Genomic DNA, 16,135 nt, shown 5'->3' with positions numbered 1-16,135 from the left:
GTAGTTCTAGCCATCCGTGCATGAGTGTTTTGTCTGATGGATCCAGTCATCCGAGCCAGTAGAGGGCACCATCTCGTCAAGGTCATATGAGTGTAATTGTCTGACTAGTCTCGCGAGAATTTTCGAATATTTTTTTTTTTTTGCGGGAAAGAAATTCAGCTGATCCGCAAAAAAAAAACATCACAAGCAACTGGCGTGCAAACCCGTCGTTTGCTACTTTTGCATAGCCATTTACTATGTTTTGAGTGTTCTTTTGCAAATTGTATGTATACAACTAGCTAATAGCTTACATTTTCATCTTTGAACGATCATCATGAGGTAACAAATAGTAATCAAGCTACAAGAAAAATCAATAACGTTAACGATATCAGGTTCACATGTTTCACAGGTCTGCTCTCCTCCACACAGTAAGAAGAGCCAAATGGCGAAGATGCTCAAACTTGTGCAATACGAGCTTGTTGAGGTTTGTTACAGTACGCATTTTCAAATGTCTCACAAATTGTATGTTAAATGTCATAGACATTAGGTAACTAACGTTAGCTCGCTACAAGGGATTGAAAAGGGGCAACATTGGGTACTGTAACGTTAGCTAGCTGTCTTCTATGTTTTCACCTCAGAAGGGTCCATCAAAAGATACACAGAAATCTAAAGCAACGGACAGTCATATTTCCCCAAATGTTTCTACCATTGAGCAAGCCAGTTTCCTTGATGAGTGCGATACTTATGGTGAGTTGAAAACAAACCTAAATAGTTTTTGGGGGGTACGAAAAATCATTAATGCCAAGATGTTCTACAACAAATGACTATATTTGACCACCCAGGTAACCCACTGCACAGCACTGCCCTTGAGGACGATTTCAGCCCAAACTTGGCTCAAAACAAAGAGGAAGTGGTGAAGGAGGGGGCAGCTAAGAGAAGATGGGGCCCATCCAAAAAGGTTAATAGTGCGACCCCAAAAAGACACACACTGTCTGGGAGAGGTCAGACCAAACGGAGAGCTAGCGAAGTGGTCCAGCCAAAGGGATCTCAACAGAAAAATGTCAAACCAAAAGCCAGGTAAAACCTGCTTGTCACAATGTGAGATCTTACAAGCCCCTTTGCTCTCATTTCTTTATGAAGTGATGGAGAGGGGAAATAAGAAAATATCCACTAACGATGGAGCACAAGTTCTAATTGTAAACTTATTCTATTCCTTTTCCTCCATTTATAATGGTCAGGCCCCAAAAAGAGATTGCAGAAGGGGCAGGTGAAGAGGATTTAACAGAAACTCAGAGTGGGTCTTCTGCATCACAGAAAAACACAGTCAGAAAGAAACAGGACACAGAAGTGGATGACTCGGTATGACATTATCCCCTATCGCAGTAACATAAGACACTGTTGCTAAGAGTAGTGTTACATTATGTTGCCTGTGATGAGCTTAATGTCCTCTAAACACTGCTTACTAACAGAGGTCATCGGGCGAGGAGGAGGAAATTGAGGTGTCTGCTCCGGGCTCCAGTCCTCAACATATTCATAAGAAACGTAGAACATCCCTGTCTTCAGAGAATCTGACGGATGAGGACATTAGTTGGGTAAGAACAGCTACTGCTCTTCCCAGTGAGTGACTAAATGTGAGATGTTTGTCACCTTTTCCTTTAAAAAACTAACATGTACTCCTTCCTTGTCATCTGTGATACATTTGCAACTTTTTGTTTGGATATGTTGCCTTCTTCCTGACCACATCAACCCTTCAGATTACAAAGGAAAAGGGGAAACTCAACCAGTTCTCTCACCCACAGAATCCAAATCAGAATAAGGCCAAACCAGACAATGTTTGGAAGCACAGGAAGTCCTCAGTTGAGAGGGGTTCGCGGGGTCCGAGGGGGAGTTCGCTGGGTACGAGGGGGAAGTCCTCCTCAGGTAACAGCTAGATATCTATTCAGCACCACATACTCCCAGACAGACATATGAGTCTCTCTCAAAACCACCTGAGTGAAATGCCACTCTGCATGACTTAATTAATTTGTGTAAAATATACACCACAGAAATTAATCCATGTATTTTTTTTCAGGAAGTGCTGGTCCTTCCAAAAGAGACCAGCAGAAACGAAGGAATGTAAAAAATCCCACTGATCTTGATGTGGTGTTGGACTCATTTTTGGAATTCGTGTCAGAGTATATGTGAGTTCCCATCAGTTTAGCATAGATAGACACATCTTTAAAGTAATCATTATCTCAAGTAAAAAATGTTCTCCCTGTTTTTATTCAGGGATGCAGTGGAATCTAATGCAGTATTGCAGGCTATAGATGCTCTCGCAAGCTCTTTTGAAGATCAACTCACAGAGAAGGTAACTCATTTTGGGTGACCAGTTGTCATACTTTGCAAAACCAAGTGGTGAAAAAAACGTGTATTTATTTGATTATTATAGTGTTGTGCATCTTCAGGATGCCCAGCCCACAACAAAATACATTTTTTTTTGGACACACCTCCTCATTCCAGGGTTTTTCTTTATTTTTTACATTGTAGAATAATAGTGAAGACATCAACACTATGAAATAAAACATGTAATCATGTAATAACCAAAAAAGTGTTAAACAAATCTAAATATATTTTATATTTGAGATTGTTCAAAGTAGCCACCCCTTGCCTTGACAGCTTTGCACACTCTTGGCATTCTCTCAACCAGCTTCATGAAGTAGTCACCTGGAATGAGTTTCAATTAATGTGTGCCTTGTTAAGTTAATTTGTGGAATTTTTTTCCTTCTTAATGCTTTGAGCCAATCAGTTGTGTAGTGACAAGGTAGGGGTGGTATACTGAAGATAGCCCTATTTAGTAAAAGACCAAGTCCATATTATGTCAAGCACAGCTCAAATAAGCAAAGAGAAACGACAGTCCACCATTACTTTGACATGAAAGTCAGTCAATATTGAAAATGTCAAGAACTTTGTACAGTCACAATAACCATCAAGCTCGATGATGAAACTGGCTCTCATGAGGACTGCCACAGGAATGGAAGACCCAGAGTTATCTCTGCTGCAGAGGATAAATTCATTAGAGTTACTAGTCTCAGAAATTGCAGCCCAAATAAATGCTCCAGAGTTCAAGTAACAGACACATCTCAACATCAACTGTTCAGAGGAGACTGCGTGAATCAGGCCTTTGTGGTTAAATTGCTGCAAAGAAACCACTACTAAAGGACACCAATAAGAAGAGACTTGTTTGGGCCAAGAAACACGAGCAATGGACATTAGACCAGTGGCAATCTGTCCTTTGGTCTGATGAGTCCAAATTTTAGATTTCTGGTTCCAACCGCCGTGTCTTTGTGAGACGCAGAGTAGGTGAATGGATGATCTCCGCATGTGGTTCCCACCGTGAGCGTGGGGGTGCTTTGCTGTTGACACTGTGATTTATTTCGAATTCAAGGCACACTTAACCAGCATGGCTACCATATCATTCTGCAGCGATACGCCACCCCATCTGGTTTGCGCTTATTTGTTTTTCAACAGCACAATGACTCAACACACCTCCAGGCTGTGTAGAGCTATTTGATCCAAGGAGAGTGATGGAGTGCTGCATCAGATGACCTGGCCTCCACAATCACCTGACCTCAACCCAATTGAGATAGTTGGACCGCAGAGTCAAGGAAGAGCATGAGTAGAAAAGAATGAGTGGGTGTGTCCAAACTTTTGACTGTTACTAATATATAAAGTTGAAGTCCGAAGTTTACATACACTTAGGTTGGAGTCATCAAAACTCGTTTTTCAACCATTCCACACATTTCTTGTTAACTAGAGTTTTGGCAAGTTGGTTAGGACATTGTGCATGACACAAGTAATTTTTCCAACAGTTTACGGACAGATTTCGCTTATAACTAACTCAATGTATCATAATTCCAGTGGGTCAGAAGTTTACATACACAAGTTGACTGTACCTTTAAACAGCTTGGAAAATTCCAGAAAATGATGGCATGGCTTTAGAAGCTTCTGATTGGCTAATTGAGTCAATTGGAGGTGTACCTGTGGATGTATTTCAAGGCCTACCTTCAAACTCAGTGCCTCTTTGCTTGACATCATGGGAAAATCAAAATAAATCAGCCAAGACCTCAGAAAAATAATTGTAGACCTTCACAATTTCCAAATGCATGAAGGTACCATGTTCACCTGTACAAACAGTAGCACGCAAGTATAAACACCATGGGACCACGCATCCGTCATACCGCTCAGGAAGGAGACGTGTTCTGTCTCTAGAGATGAACGTACTTTGGTGCGAAAAGTGCAAATCAATCCCAGAGCAACAGCAAAGGACCTTGTGAAGATGCTGGAGGAAACCGGTACAAAAGTATCTATATCCACAGTAAAATTCAAGAGTTCAATATCGACATAACCTGAAAGGACGCTCAGCAAGGAAGATGCCACTGCTCCAAAACCGCCATAAAAAAAGCCAGACTACGTTTTGCAACTGCACATGGGGACAAAGATCATACCTTTTGGAGACGTGTCCTCTGGTCTGATGAAACAAAAATAGAACTGTTAGACCATAATGACCATCGTTATGTTTGGAAGAAAAAGGGGGAAGGCTTGCAAGCCAAAGATCACCATCCCAACCGTGAAGCACGGGGATGGCAGCATCATGTTGTGGGGGTGCTTTGCTGCAGGAGGGACTGGTGCACTTCACAAAATAGATGGCATCATGAGGTAGGAAAATTATGTGGATATATTGAAGCAACATCTCAAGACATCAGTCAGAAAGTTGAAGCTTGGTCACAAATGGGTCTTCCAAATGGACAATGACCCCAAGCATACTTCCAAAGTTGTGGCAAAAAGGACAACAAAGTCAAGGTATTGGAGTGGCCATCACAAAGCCCTGACCTCAATCCTACAGAAACGTTGTGGTCAGAACTGAAAAAGCATGTGCAAGCAAGGAGGCCTACAAACCTGACTCAGTTACACCAGCTCTGTCAGGAGGAATGGGCCAAAATTCACCCAACTGATTGTGGGTCAAACATTTTGGGTAGCTTTCCACAAGCTTCCCAAGTTAAACAATTGAAAGGCAATGCTACCAAATACTAATGGAGTGCATGTAAACTTCTGACCCACTGGGAATGTGATGAATGAAATAAAAGCTGAAATAAATCACTCTGCTATTATTCTGACATTTCACATTCTTAAAATATAAAGTGGTGATCCTAACTGACCTAAGACAGGGAATTTGTACTAGGATTAAATGTCAGGAATTGTGAAACTGAGTTTACATGTACTTGGCTACGGTATATGTAAACTTCCAACTTCAACTGTGTGTGTGTATATATATATATATATATATATATATATATATATATATATATATATATATATATATATCACGTTCATACGGCAGTGAAAAACTATAGAGAAAACAACCTTTCAAGTATACAACTTATCTTGTGTATGTTGAAATTTTGAACGTTTTCATACACACATTTTCTTAATTTTTTTATTTCCTTAGATAACTGCTTCAAAGGAGCTAAAATTCCTGAAAAGGGACAACGCAAAGGTAAAGCTTTTATTTAGATATGAACACTTCAAACACTAGATCTTGGGAAGCCTGTGGACATGAGTGTCTGTGGTTATACTCTCGTCTCATGTTCTGTAGTTATTCTAGGACGACTAGGATATTCACTGTGTCCCATCATATTCATTTAAGGAAGTCAGTCATCAGCCTATTGTTGTTTTCTCAGATGAATGCTGCCATTAACCGTAAGAGAGCCAGGCTGCTCGAGGCCAAAAATGAGCTTATAAGGTATGTTTTTTTTTTTCTTGCAAATGGAGCTAAAGCAAGGTTAACTACTGAAGTAACGCAACAATTAATGTGATGTGTTTTATTTCTATATTATGTGGCATGTAATAATAACCCAACAACACTACATCACAAAACAGAATACAGAATGTGAAACATCCCCTTGTTCTCTGCCAGGAGTGAGGCCCAATTGAGGGCCCTGCAGAAGGACCAGTCTCGACTTGAGCAGAGGCTAACAGACATACGGAAGGGAACCACTTTCTTGAAGGATCTGGGTCACCTGCACAAGAGCTACCTGGACCATAGAATAGCCCACCCTAACCAGGCAGAGGAGGTGAGGAGCACATCAACAACAAGCCTTCTGTTCTTGTTCATCTAGTTACAGTTTAGGATTTAACCTAATGCTGACATTCAGTCACATACAACAATGTTTCTTAGTTATGGCCGAAGACTTTTATGGATGAGTCTTCAGAGGGCATGAATCAAATAAAATGTTGTTTGTCACATGCGCCGAATACGACGGGTGTTGTCTTTACCTTGAAATGCTTGCTAACAAGCACTTCCCAACGATGCAGAGTTGTAATTTTTTTGTTTTTTTTTTAAGAATGGCAACACTAGAGGAATAAAATACACAGGAATGGAGCTATAAACTATGAACATAAGAGGCAGTGATAATAACCTATTATAGTAGCTTAAAGTGAGTTTAAAGCACTGTTCTGTTGACATCTGTTCTCATTCCACAGTATGGCCCCTCCAGTCTACCAGCTCTTCTCCTGGAGGCCCGTGATGTGCTGGGGACTGAAGATCAGCTGAAGACTGTCAACGAGAGGCTGCAACAGGCTCTGGACAGAGTGGCTCACAACAAGTGAGCTCCAAGTTGCAAACTAAATGGTGTAAATTAATCAATCTCATTTGCGTGTGGACCTGCTACACAATTTTTTTTTAATGAATAATCCTGGCAATTAAACTTTGAGAGGGGCAGATGCATGCTCTCATAAAGTACAATAGTTTGAGCCTGTCTTGATGTTCTACAGGTATGTTCATGATATTTGGAGATACTGTATTGGTTGTATCTGACGAGAATTATGCTACACTCTTTTAAAGTGTTGATCAAAGGTCCTTTTGAGATTTGTATATTAAATCTCAAGTAAGGTATGTGTTTTAAAATAAATGTTTCAGTAATGAGTACCTTTTCTGGAAATGATTTGTGGATCAGCACCTTGCTGGAGGGTCATGTTGTCTGGTGGAAAAACTGCCATTTTAACTTACATGAATGTATATACAGTGAGCTCAAAGTATTGGGGCAGTGACATTTTTTGGGGTGCTTTGTAGTGTTTGAGGACATTTTCATCCATATCAGGTGAACCGTGTTGGGATAAATTCACTTGTTTATTAAAGTAGTAAAAAGTTAAGTATTTGGTCCCATATTCTTAGCAGACATTTATTAAATTAAGCTTGTGACTCAAGACATTTGTTGGAAGTATTTGCTGTTTGTTTATGTTTCATATTATTTTGTGCCCAATAGAAATGAATGGTAAGTAATGTATTGTGTCATTTTGGAGTCACTTTTAATGTAAATCGGAATAGAATGTTTCTTAACATTACAGATAATCCTGAATGAATTGCAAATAATGACTGAGAAAGCAAGACGCACAAACATCATACCCCCAAAACCTCTTACCATTAAAATAACGGGAGGTTAGCATTTTTTGGGAGGTACGATACTTGTGCGTCTAACTTTCTCACTCAGATTTGTAGTCACAAGCTTGACGTCATTGTGTGCTATGAATATGGGACCAAATACATAACTTTTTGCTACTTTAATACACAGGTGAATTTGTCCCCTAAAATGGGGAGGGGGGGCACAAAGTGCTGTAATTTCTAAACGGTTCACCCGATATGGATGAAAATACCCTCAAATTGAAGCTCACTGTCTGCACTGTATCATTTGAAGTACAAAGTGTTGGAGAATAGATCCAAAACAACAAAAAAAGCTCACTGTACATGTATTTCTGAGAAATCACATGGTGGCCAATCCCTATTTAGGAATTATTGCCTTTCCTACCCACTTCTCAGTATTTGGCATCAACCTTATTTAGTCATGTAATGTGTTCTGCAGGTGTGGCTACCTTGTCAAACCTGCTCACTTGCTGGCCAACAGAGTCTGGTGGAGTTTTCATTCAATGGGGGTTTCAGTAAATGTATTTTAAATCATCCCTTTAAATACGGTGCACCTTTTTTATTTAGAATTGTGTAGACAGACTCAGTAAAATACATCGAGAGAATGGGTTCAGAATATAGGGATCAATGAAAGAAAGCCATCTATGCATATTCGCCTGTTTCTAGTATATTCTAAAATACTCCGTTGTAGATTATGTAGGCACATTTTAGAGTTAGGAAAAGTATGGATCATTTAAAAAGAAAGAAAAAAGTGTTTTGATTCATCCTGAAAGTTGTCATATTGGAAGGTGGAAAAAAGTGTTTTGATTCATCCTGAAAGTTGTCATATTGGAAGGTGGAAAAAAGTGTTTTGATTCATCCTGAAAGTTGTCATATTGGAAGGTGGAAAAAAGTGTTTTGATTCATCCTGAAAGTTGTCATATTGGAAGGTGGAAAAAAGTGAAGACGCTTTTTCCACTTGGAACCGGTAGGTTCGCAAGACCTTATTCATGGTTCCTCTCTCGCATAAAGGTTGTTTAACTATTATGGAATTAAGCCATATTCTGATCTTGATTTATCTGTAGACCCCCCCCCCGCCACATCATTTATTCGACCTCCACCTCAAACGAATAGGGGGCGAATAACATGCTATGATCATGCTTAAAATCAGAGAACCGCAAAATAAGGGAATTACGTTTCATTTTCACGCGCATAACTCCGGCTGGAATCTGGAGAACAGCGTTTACAGGATAGTAAATATATTTATTTACATTTTATTATTTCAGAAACACCAGTACACATACAATAAGTATACAAACATACAATGATAACATGCTAGGGGGTACAACAAATTACAGATTATACAAAGACCTTAAAAGATACACACGTATTGATTTAGCTTTCTTTTTGGGAGAATGTAGAATGTTCTTAATGTACTGCTACAATTCCTTATAGAAAACATGGAAGAGTGTTTATTTATTAATGAATTTACATTTATGAATCTGAAATTTTACCATTAGCACAATTCGATTGAGGTAAATTGTTTTCTTTATCCTTATTGCAGTTAAGGAACCCGAGCAGCACATTCTCCCATAATAAACACAAGTCATCAAGAATATTAATGATAAAACTAGAAATATCTTTCCATGATTTCTTTACATATAGACAATGCCAAAATAAATGCAAAACTGCTTCTGGATGTTCAACACAAAAAGTACAGTTAATGTATTTAAAAAAAAGTTTCTTCAGTATTACCCAGCGAATCATTATCTGATCAGGTATGTGTGGTAATAACCAGACTTTTTTCCAACAGATATTATTGACAAATGTATTCCATTAAATGGTGACGTAAGTAATAGAAATAAAGCACATATAGATCTGTTGTTCTGAGGGAACAAGGATAAATGCATTTTTTTCTATTGAGGAGTCAACTGGATTAAGAGAGGGGAGCTCAAGAAGATGAGATCTGGTTACACCTCTAAACAACATGAGAGTTGAAGATGGAATAGTAATCAAAGACTTTAGCGAACTATCTAGGACTTGGTGTAACAGGGATATTGTTACGAGATAATTGAGTAACAATTATAATGCATTAAAAAGTTGACTCACCAGCAGGATATGATTATTAAACCAGTTCTTAAAAAATAAATTCACTGGAAGTTACTCTGTAGGCTTCTTTGAAAATTCCGTCCTTTGTCAAGGTGTGTACTTTAGGCCCGCCCACACGGGTCGACACTAGTTACCACAGACACAAACTCATAACCCCCGCCTATTTCTACAATTTATCTTCTAAACATCTTATTTCAACCTTAACCACACTGCTAATCTTGCGTCCAACCTTAAATTAAGACCAAAAAGCACATGTTTGTTTTCATGAATTGTTACGATATTGCCAATTTTGACTTTGGGGTTGTGGTAACTAGTGGGAAAACCTGCCCACACACTAAACTACGGCGTTTGATTGGATGCGTTTGCCAAACGACGCGATAACTAGCTTTTTTTGGACAATTCTCAATCTCATGAACAAGTCACAGGCAAATTGGGAAGGCTTTTTTTTTTCGCTGTCACCTGTGTATTTCAACGGTTTAACGCAAAGTAAGTTTGTTTTACCCTTAACATTGATAACGTATGTATTGCCATGTATCAATCAAACTAGCTAACTATAGAACCATGCTTGGCTCCTGTGTGGACTAAACTTAATAAACTCCTTTATTTTTCACTTTCAGTACAACTATAACGCTAGGCGTTGTAAAGACTGATTGCACAACTGAGATTGGCACCATGTCTGATTTGGTGGATGCCAAATGCATAACTGCACAATGGTAAGGCATTGCGTTTCTCCTGTCAAACCTATCAGCTTCACAAATAATATAGAATAGCAGGCGACAAAATGAAATGTATGTATATGATTTTAAATTTATAACCCCATTGGGACGGCATGAGCTGGGCCATTTATAACCCCATTGGGATGAGTTGGGCCAGTGAACCTCTTCTTACATATGTAACAGTATAACTTTAGACAGCCCATACCCGGGCGCGAATCAGGGACCCTCTGCACACATCAACAAGTCACCCACGAGGCATCGTTACCCATCGCTCCACAAAAGCCGCGGCCCTTGCATAGCAAGGGGAACTACTACTTCAAGGTCTCAGAGCAAGTGACGTCACCGATTGAAACGCTATTTAGCGCGAACTACCGCTAACTAAACTAGCGTTTCACATCCGTTACACATAGTTCTATCAGCTCTCACATTCTGAGTGAGTATATTTTAATGCTTTCATTTACCCATGAATCGTGGTGAACAAATGATTATCTCATCTCCATGAGCATGCAACGTGACGTCTGACCCAAAACATATTGGTCGTATTCCTCTGCTTAGACGTTGCTGACGCATGCCAGATCTAACAACGCCAGGATAGGTATTTTTACGTATCAGCTAACCACATATGTTATAGCAATCTGGTGCCCGACGCCACAGTCGATGACATGGCATATGACCATTGGTTGATGCATGCATTTAAGCATGTCATCTGTACAGTCTAGTCGGAATGGTTTCGACTTGAGGTTCACTACATTCTCTCATTTTAGTCTAAATGATGCTATGGCATTTGGTTTGAAAATGTACCTCAATAAGATAATGATAAGATTCATACTGTTACAGTATCTAGAGTTTACAAAATGGTACAATAGAGATAAATAATTATACACAACAAAGAATGACATCTGCCCACATGATCAAATTGATGTTTAAGGCATGGAAGGTGTCGCTGTAATCCTCGATTATGCGGCTGGCATAATGGTATATTTAGAAGATTGAAATACTGCAAGTTTTTATTTATTTATTAAACTGCCCTTTTTGACAGCATGTTAGGTTCTCTCATTCTAAAGCAGCCCGTTGGATTGCAAAATACAGTTACTTACCCCAATGCTAGGTGTTGCATTTGAATTGAATCCAATGTGCTGCTTTATTCAAATAAAAAAAACTGGCAATATTTCAATATTTGTGACTGAGATAATGGAATGATTAGGAGTACTGCAACACTGTCCATCCCTGCATTAAGGTACTTTTTCAAGCCTTATCCCTCATTCGTCACCCTGGTGCAAACCTATTGGCCTAGTATCGTTTCAACCTTAAGGAGATTTCAGTGAACCTCAAGTCGAAACCATTCTGGCTAATGTTCAGGTATGTTAGAGGTATCATTCCCCAGGCTCTATTAGCCAAACAACATGGATTTTCAACATAGGCTACCTGTGGAACCAGATTAACACGGACAATGAAAAGTCCACTTTTAAATGGTAAAAGGAACTTATTTTTCTTTGTTCCAGGCCAGGGAGTCCCTCACTGCCAAGGTTTACTATAGAGAATCAGAAAGTAGATGCTAGGCCTCCAGCTGACATGTACACATATAAAATGAACTATCCCAGCCTTGGACAATGTGTCATCATCAACAACAAGAACTTTGACAGGAGAACAGGTAGGCCTAAGTGTGTATTATGGGAGTTTTTGTTGTTGTCCTGTTCAGTGTTCAGGTTACAATGATATGTCAGATGTCTACACTTCATTGGTAATTTCCCTTTGAAAGGAATGAGTTCTCGCAAGGGAACAGATGTGGATGCTGGCTATGCAAGGAAAGTCTTTGAACGTTTGGGGTACAACGTGAAAGTTGCCAATGACCAGACGGTGCAGCAGATCCAACAGCTGCTTTACACTGGTAAGTTCACCAGTCTGGTTGCGAGTGTGTGAGTTAGATTTTCTTCTGTTCTGGAAGCTTCTTTTGAGAAGTTTTTCTGATCATCTACAAATAAATTGCAATCATGGTAGTAGTGATGTGTCATCTGGCTAACTTTGATAAACTTTAGGAAATGTCTCTGAATAAAAAATGTTGATAGACTTTAAGTTTAAACTACATGTGTGTATGACGTTTTTCAGTGTCTCAAGACAACCACAGCCAGTCAGCCTCCTTTGTGTGTGTGATGCTGAGCCATGGAGGAGAGGGTGTGTTCTATGGCACAGATGGAAATGTGGAGCTCCAGAAGCTCACCGGACTCTTCAGGGGCGACCGCTGCAAAACGCTGGTGGGAAAGCCCAAACTCTTCTTCATCCAGGTACTGTAAGGTTTTAGCTGCCTGCTCTAAATTTCCCTTACGCAGCTCAATGATTCTCTAGGTATGTTTGTTGAATCAACTCTAAAGACTGAGGAATGAGGATGCAGTGTACAAAAGTGTTGAACATGTATTCTGCATGACTGATATTCAGTGATAGTGTTAAAAGAGTAGCCTCTCTTCCCCTGACCCTTGACCCCTAATCCTTCCTGTGGACCTGGTGAGTAGGCGTGCCGTGGCTCTGATCTGGACTGTGGAATAGAGACAGACAGTGTTGCTGGTGGAATAGAGACGGACAGCGTTGCTGGTAACTATCCAGAGAGGATTCCAGTGGAGGCAGACTTTCTCTATGCTTATTCTACAGCCCCAGGTAATAAACCCTGTTTATTGATAAACCGTTTATTTTTAACCGCCCTCTCCTTACATACTTAACATATAAGCTAGAATCCTTAGTTGATAAACATTTAATTTAGAAGTAAAAAAAATATTTATGTAAATCGGAAGTTTACATACACTTAGGTTGGAGTCATTAAAACTCGTTTTTCAACCACTCTAAAAATTTCTTGTTAAACTATAGTTTAACAAGGTAGATAGGTCGATAGGACATCTACTTTGTGCATGACACAAGTAATTTTTCCAACAATTGTTTACAGACAGAGGATTTCACTTATAACTCACTGTATCATAATTCCAGTGGGTCAGAAGTTTACATACACAAGTTGACACTGCCTTTAAACAGCTTGGAAAATTCCAGAAAATGATGTCATGGCTTTAGAAGCTTCTGATAGGCTAATTGACATCATTTGAGTCAATTGGAGGTGTACCTATGGATGTATTTCAAGGCCTACCTTTAAACTCAGTGTCTCTTTGTTTGACATCATGGGAAAATCAAAATAAATCAGACAAGACCGCAGGAAAGAAATTGTAGACCTTCAAGTCTGGTTCATCCTTTGGAGCAATTTCCTGACGGTACCATGTTCATCTATACAAACAATAGTACGCAAGTATAAACACCATGGGACCACGCAGCCATCATACCGCTCAGGAAGGAGACATGTTCTGTCTCCTAGAGATTAACGTATTTTGGTGCGAGAAGTGCAAGTCAATCCCAGAACAACAGCAAAGGACCTTGTGAAGATGCTGGAGGAAACTGGTACAAAATTATCTGTATCCACAGTAAAATGAGATCAATATCGACAGAACCTGAAAGGACGCTCAGCAAGGAAGAAGCCACTGCTCCAAAACCGCCATAAAAAAAGCCAGACTACGTTTTGCAACTGCACATGGGGACAAAGATCGTACCTTTTGGAGAAATGTCCTCTGGTCTGATGAAACAAAAATAGAACTGTTAGACTATAGTGACCATCGTTATGTTTGGAGGAAAAAGGGGGAGGCTTGTAAGCCGAAGAACACCATCCCAGCCGTGAAGCACGGGGGGTGGCAGCATGTTGTGGGGGTGCTTTGCTGCAGGAAGGACTGGTGCACTTCACAAAATAGATTGCATCATGAGGGAAAATTATGGGGATATATTGAAGCAAAACTTCTCAAGACATCAGTTAAAGCTTGGTCGCAAATGGGTCTTCGGAATGGACAATGACTCCAAGCATACTTCCAAAGTTGTGGCAAAATGGCTTAAGGAACAACAATGTCAAGGTATTGGAGTGGCCATCACAAAGCCCTGACCTCAATTCTATAGAACAATTGTGGGCAGAACTGAAAAGGCATGTGCGAGCAAGGAGGCCTACAAACCTGACCCAGTTACAACAGCTCTGTCAGGAGGAATGGGCCAAAATTCACCCAACTGATTGTGGAAGGCTACCTGAAACGTTTGACCCAAGTTAAACAATTTAAAGGCAATGCTACTAAATACTAATTGAGTGTAAGTAAACTTCTGACCCACTGGGGATGTGATGAAAGAAATAAAACCAGAAATAAATCATTCTCTCTGTTATTCTGACATTTCACATTCTTAAAATAAAGTGGTGATCCGAACTGACCTCAGACAGAGAATTTTTACTTGGATTAAATGTCAGTAATTGTTAAACACCTTTGCCAAACACATTTAAACCTAGTTTATGTAAACTTCCGACTTCAACTGTATATACCTGTTGATTTCTTGAGGCATTTATAAGTTATATTCATGAGCTTAGGTTAACCGTCGTACCCCATCAGAACCCAACATCTATAAGCTTGTTATACTCTGTTTGTAAACAAACTAAATGCAAACCAATACTGTATAGCCTCTCAACATGGTTAAAACTATCATTATAATATCATGAATGGTCAGTCCTTGCATACATAGTTCTCGCTTTGAATTTGAGTGGTTAGGTTTCTCCAGGCCCATCCCTCAGCTTTTCACCAAAAACTCAGGCAGGGTGTCCGCTTTATTGTGTCAATGAAGGTTTCCAGCTTTAAACACTATGTAATTTATTCATGCATACTACATACGTTACCTTTACATGGTATAATGTAGGCACCCATTGTTACATAGTACTTACAACTGATGTCTGAACTTAAACAAACTGCAAATGTGTGAATCACAGTAGACTATAGGCCTACTAAAATAAAAGTATGGTAATTACACTGCACCTACGTACAAAAACGACCATGTACCACTTTAGAAGTTTTAGCAATGGTTATCATTGCTATAGTGTTTGACTGATTTGGTTTGTGAACTCCATAGGCTACTACTCCTGGAGGAACACCGACAAGGGCTCCTGGTTCATCCAGGCCCTCTGTGAGATGTTACAAAGGTATGGCAAACAGCTGGACATAATGCAGATCATGACACGTGTTAACCACAAGGTGGCACATGACTTCGAGGCTTCCGCCAACAAGCAGATCCCTTGCATTGTGTCTATGTTGACCAAACATCTCTACTTTCCACAGTGATTGTATATCCTGTGGGACCATTTTACATATTTGCACAGTGTCTGCTGGGGTTCTAAAGACCATTAAATAATACAGTGGGATTCTCTGCACTGGACCAAATACCACTGTGGATAATCACTTATTCAAATACTTCTGTTTGGGGAAAGTCTAAAAGCGAAAAGGTATGAAATGTTTACCCTTGAGGCCTAAAGGGCATTATGTTGGACCACAGAGAATGGCTTTTTAATGGGGAAAGGCTGGCATTGAGTATTGACTACGGAATAGCAGTACTTGCTATTGATATGTAGTTAATTCATTTGGAATGGAATTAAAATGCTCTGAATTGTAGGGTAAATACATGTTCAGATAACATGGAATGAAAGTCACTCAGGCTTTAAAAGTATTGTATTGTGTTATGTCTCTATATAAATAATCTGTCACTCGTGAGGTGTTTTTTTTTTTCATCATTTGCACATTCAAATAGGGTACTACATGAATAAAGGAGCTTTTATCCTTGGTAAATTGTGTTCTCAAGAAACAACATTTATGTAAATAGGATTTCAAGAAAAAAATGTAAGAAAATATAGAAAAATGTTGATTCCTGGTGCAAGAATTTCTTGTATCCTATTGTGAAATAATATGTTTGCGATTTCATTGTGATAGTATTCCATATGAAAATCTAACATATCATGGTTATTCAATAGTTGGAAACTGTCTTTATCCAACACATGATGGACATCTGAATT

The 16,135-nt window shown here is 39.4% G+C and overlaps 2 protein-coding genes across 5 annotated transcripts; both read left to right on the top strand.

The window, feature by feature from the left end:
* The first annotated feature begins 136 nt into the window (after positions 1-136).
* On the top strand, positions 137-6,943 carry cenpu (centromere protein U). 4 transcript variants are annotated; one of them, XM_021583519.2, is made up of 13 exons: positions 137-318; positions 409-463; positions 621-726; positions 822-1,056; positions 1,218-1,338; positions 1,449-1,571; positions 1,779-1,899; positions 2,051-2,159; positions 2,248-2,326; positions 5,465-5,512; positions 5,697-5,758; positions 5,933-6,089; positions 6,499-6,943. In XM_021583519.2, the coding sequence occupies exons 1-13, from the start codon at positions 314-316 to the stop codon at positions 6,622-6,624; spliced, it is 1,347 nt and encodes a 448-aa protein (XP_021439194.1). In that variant the 5' UTR covers positions 137-313; the 3' UTR covers positions 6,625-6,943. The 4 variants fall into 4 exon arrangements, with proteins under 4 accessions (XP_021439194.1, XP_021439193.1, XP_036825634.1 ...); XM_021583518.2 differs by having other exon boundaries at positions 618-726; XM_036969739.1 differs by having other exon boundaries at positions 147-262; positions 389-463.
* A 3,036-nt stretch (positions 6,944-9,979) lies between these two features.
* casp3b (caspase 3, apoptosis-related cysteine peptidase b) lies at positions 9,980-15,832 on the top strand (the record flags this gene model as incomplete). Its single annotated transcript, NM_001246335.1, is given in 7 exon segments — positions 9,980-10,009; positions 10,141-10,236; positions 11,742-11,890; positions 11,999-12,127; positions 12,346-12,521; positions 12,747-12,888; positions 15,202-15,832. Coding segments are annotated over 6 exon segments (846 nt in total). The 3' UTR covers positions 15,411-15,832.
* Between the last annotated feature and the right edge of the window lie 303 nt (positions 15,833-16,135).

The sequence above is a fragment of the Oncorhynchus mykiss genome, chromosome 31 (genome assembly GCF_013265735.2).
Source record: "Oncorhynchus mykiss isolate Arlee chromosome 31, USDA_OmykA_1.1, whole genome shotgun sequence".
NCBI lineage: Eukaryota > Metazoa > Chordata > Actinopteri > Salmoniformes > Salmonidae > Oncorhynchus > Oncorhynchus mykiss.
This window is presented reverse-complemented; position numbering and strand designations above follow the sequence as displayed.

Excerpts from the sequence above, each read along its gene's own strand:
- cenpu (XM_021583518.2), top strand. Across the intron at positions 727-821 it reads TGATGAGTGCGATACTTATG|GTAACCCACTGCACAGCACT; the intron begins GTGAGTTGAAAA and ends TTGACCACCCAG. Across the intron at positions 5,513-5,696 it reads TGAAAAGGGACAACGCAAAG|ATGAATGCTGCCATTAACCG; the intron begins GTAAAGCTTTTA and ends TTGTTTTCTCAG.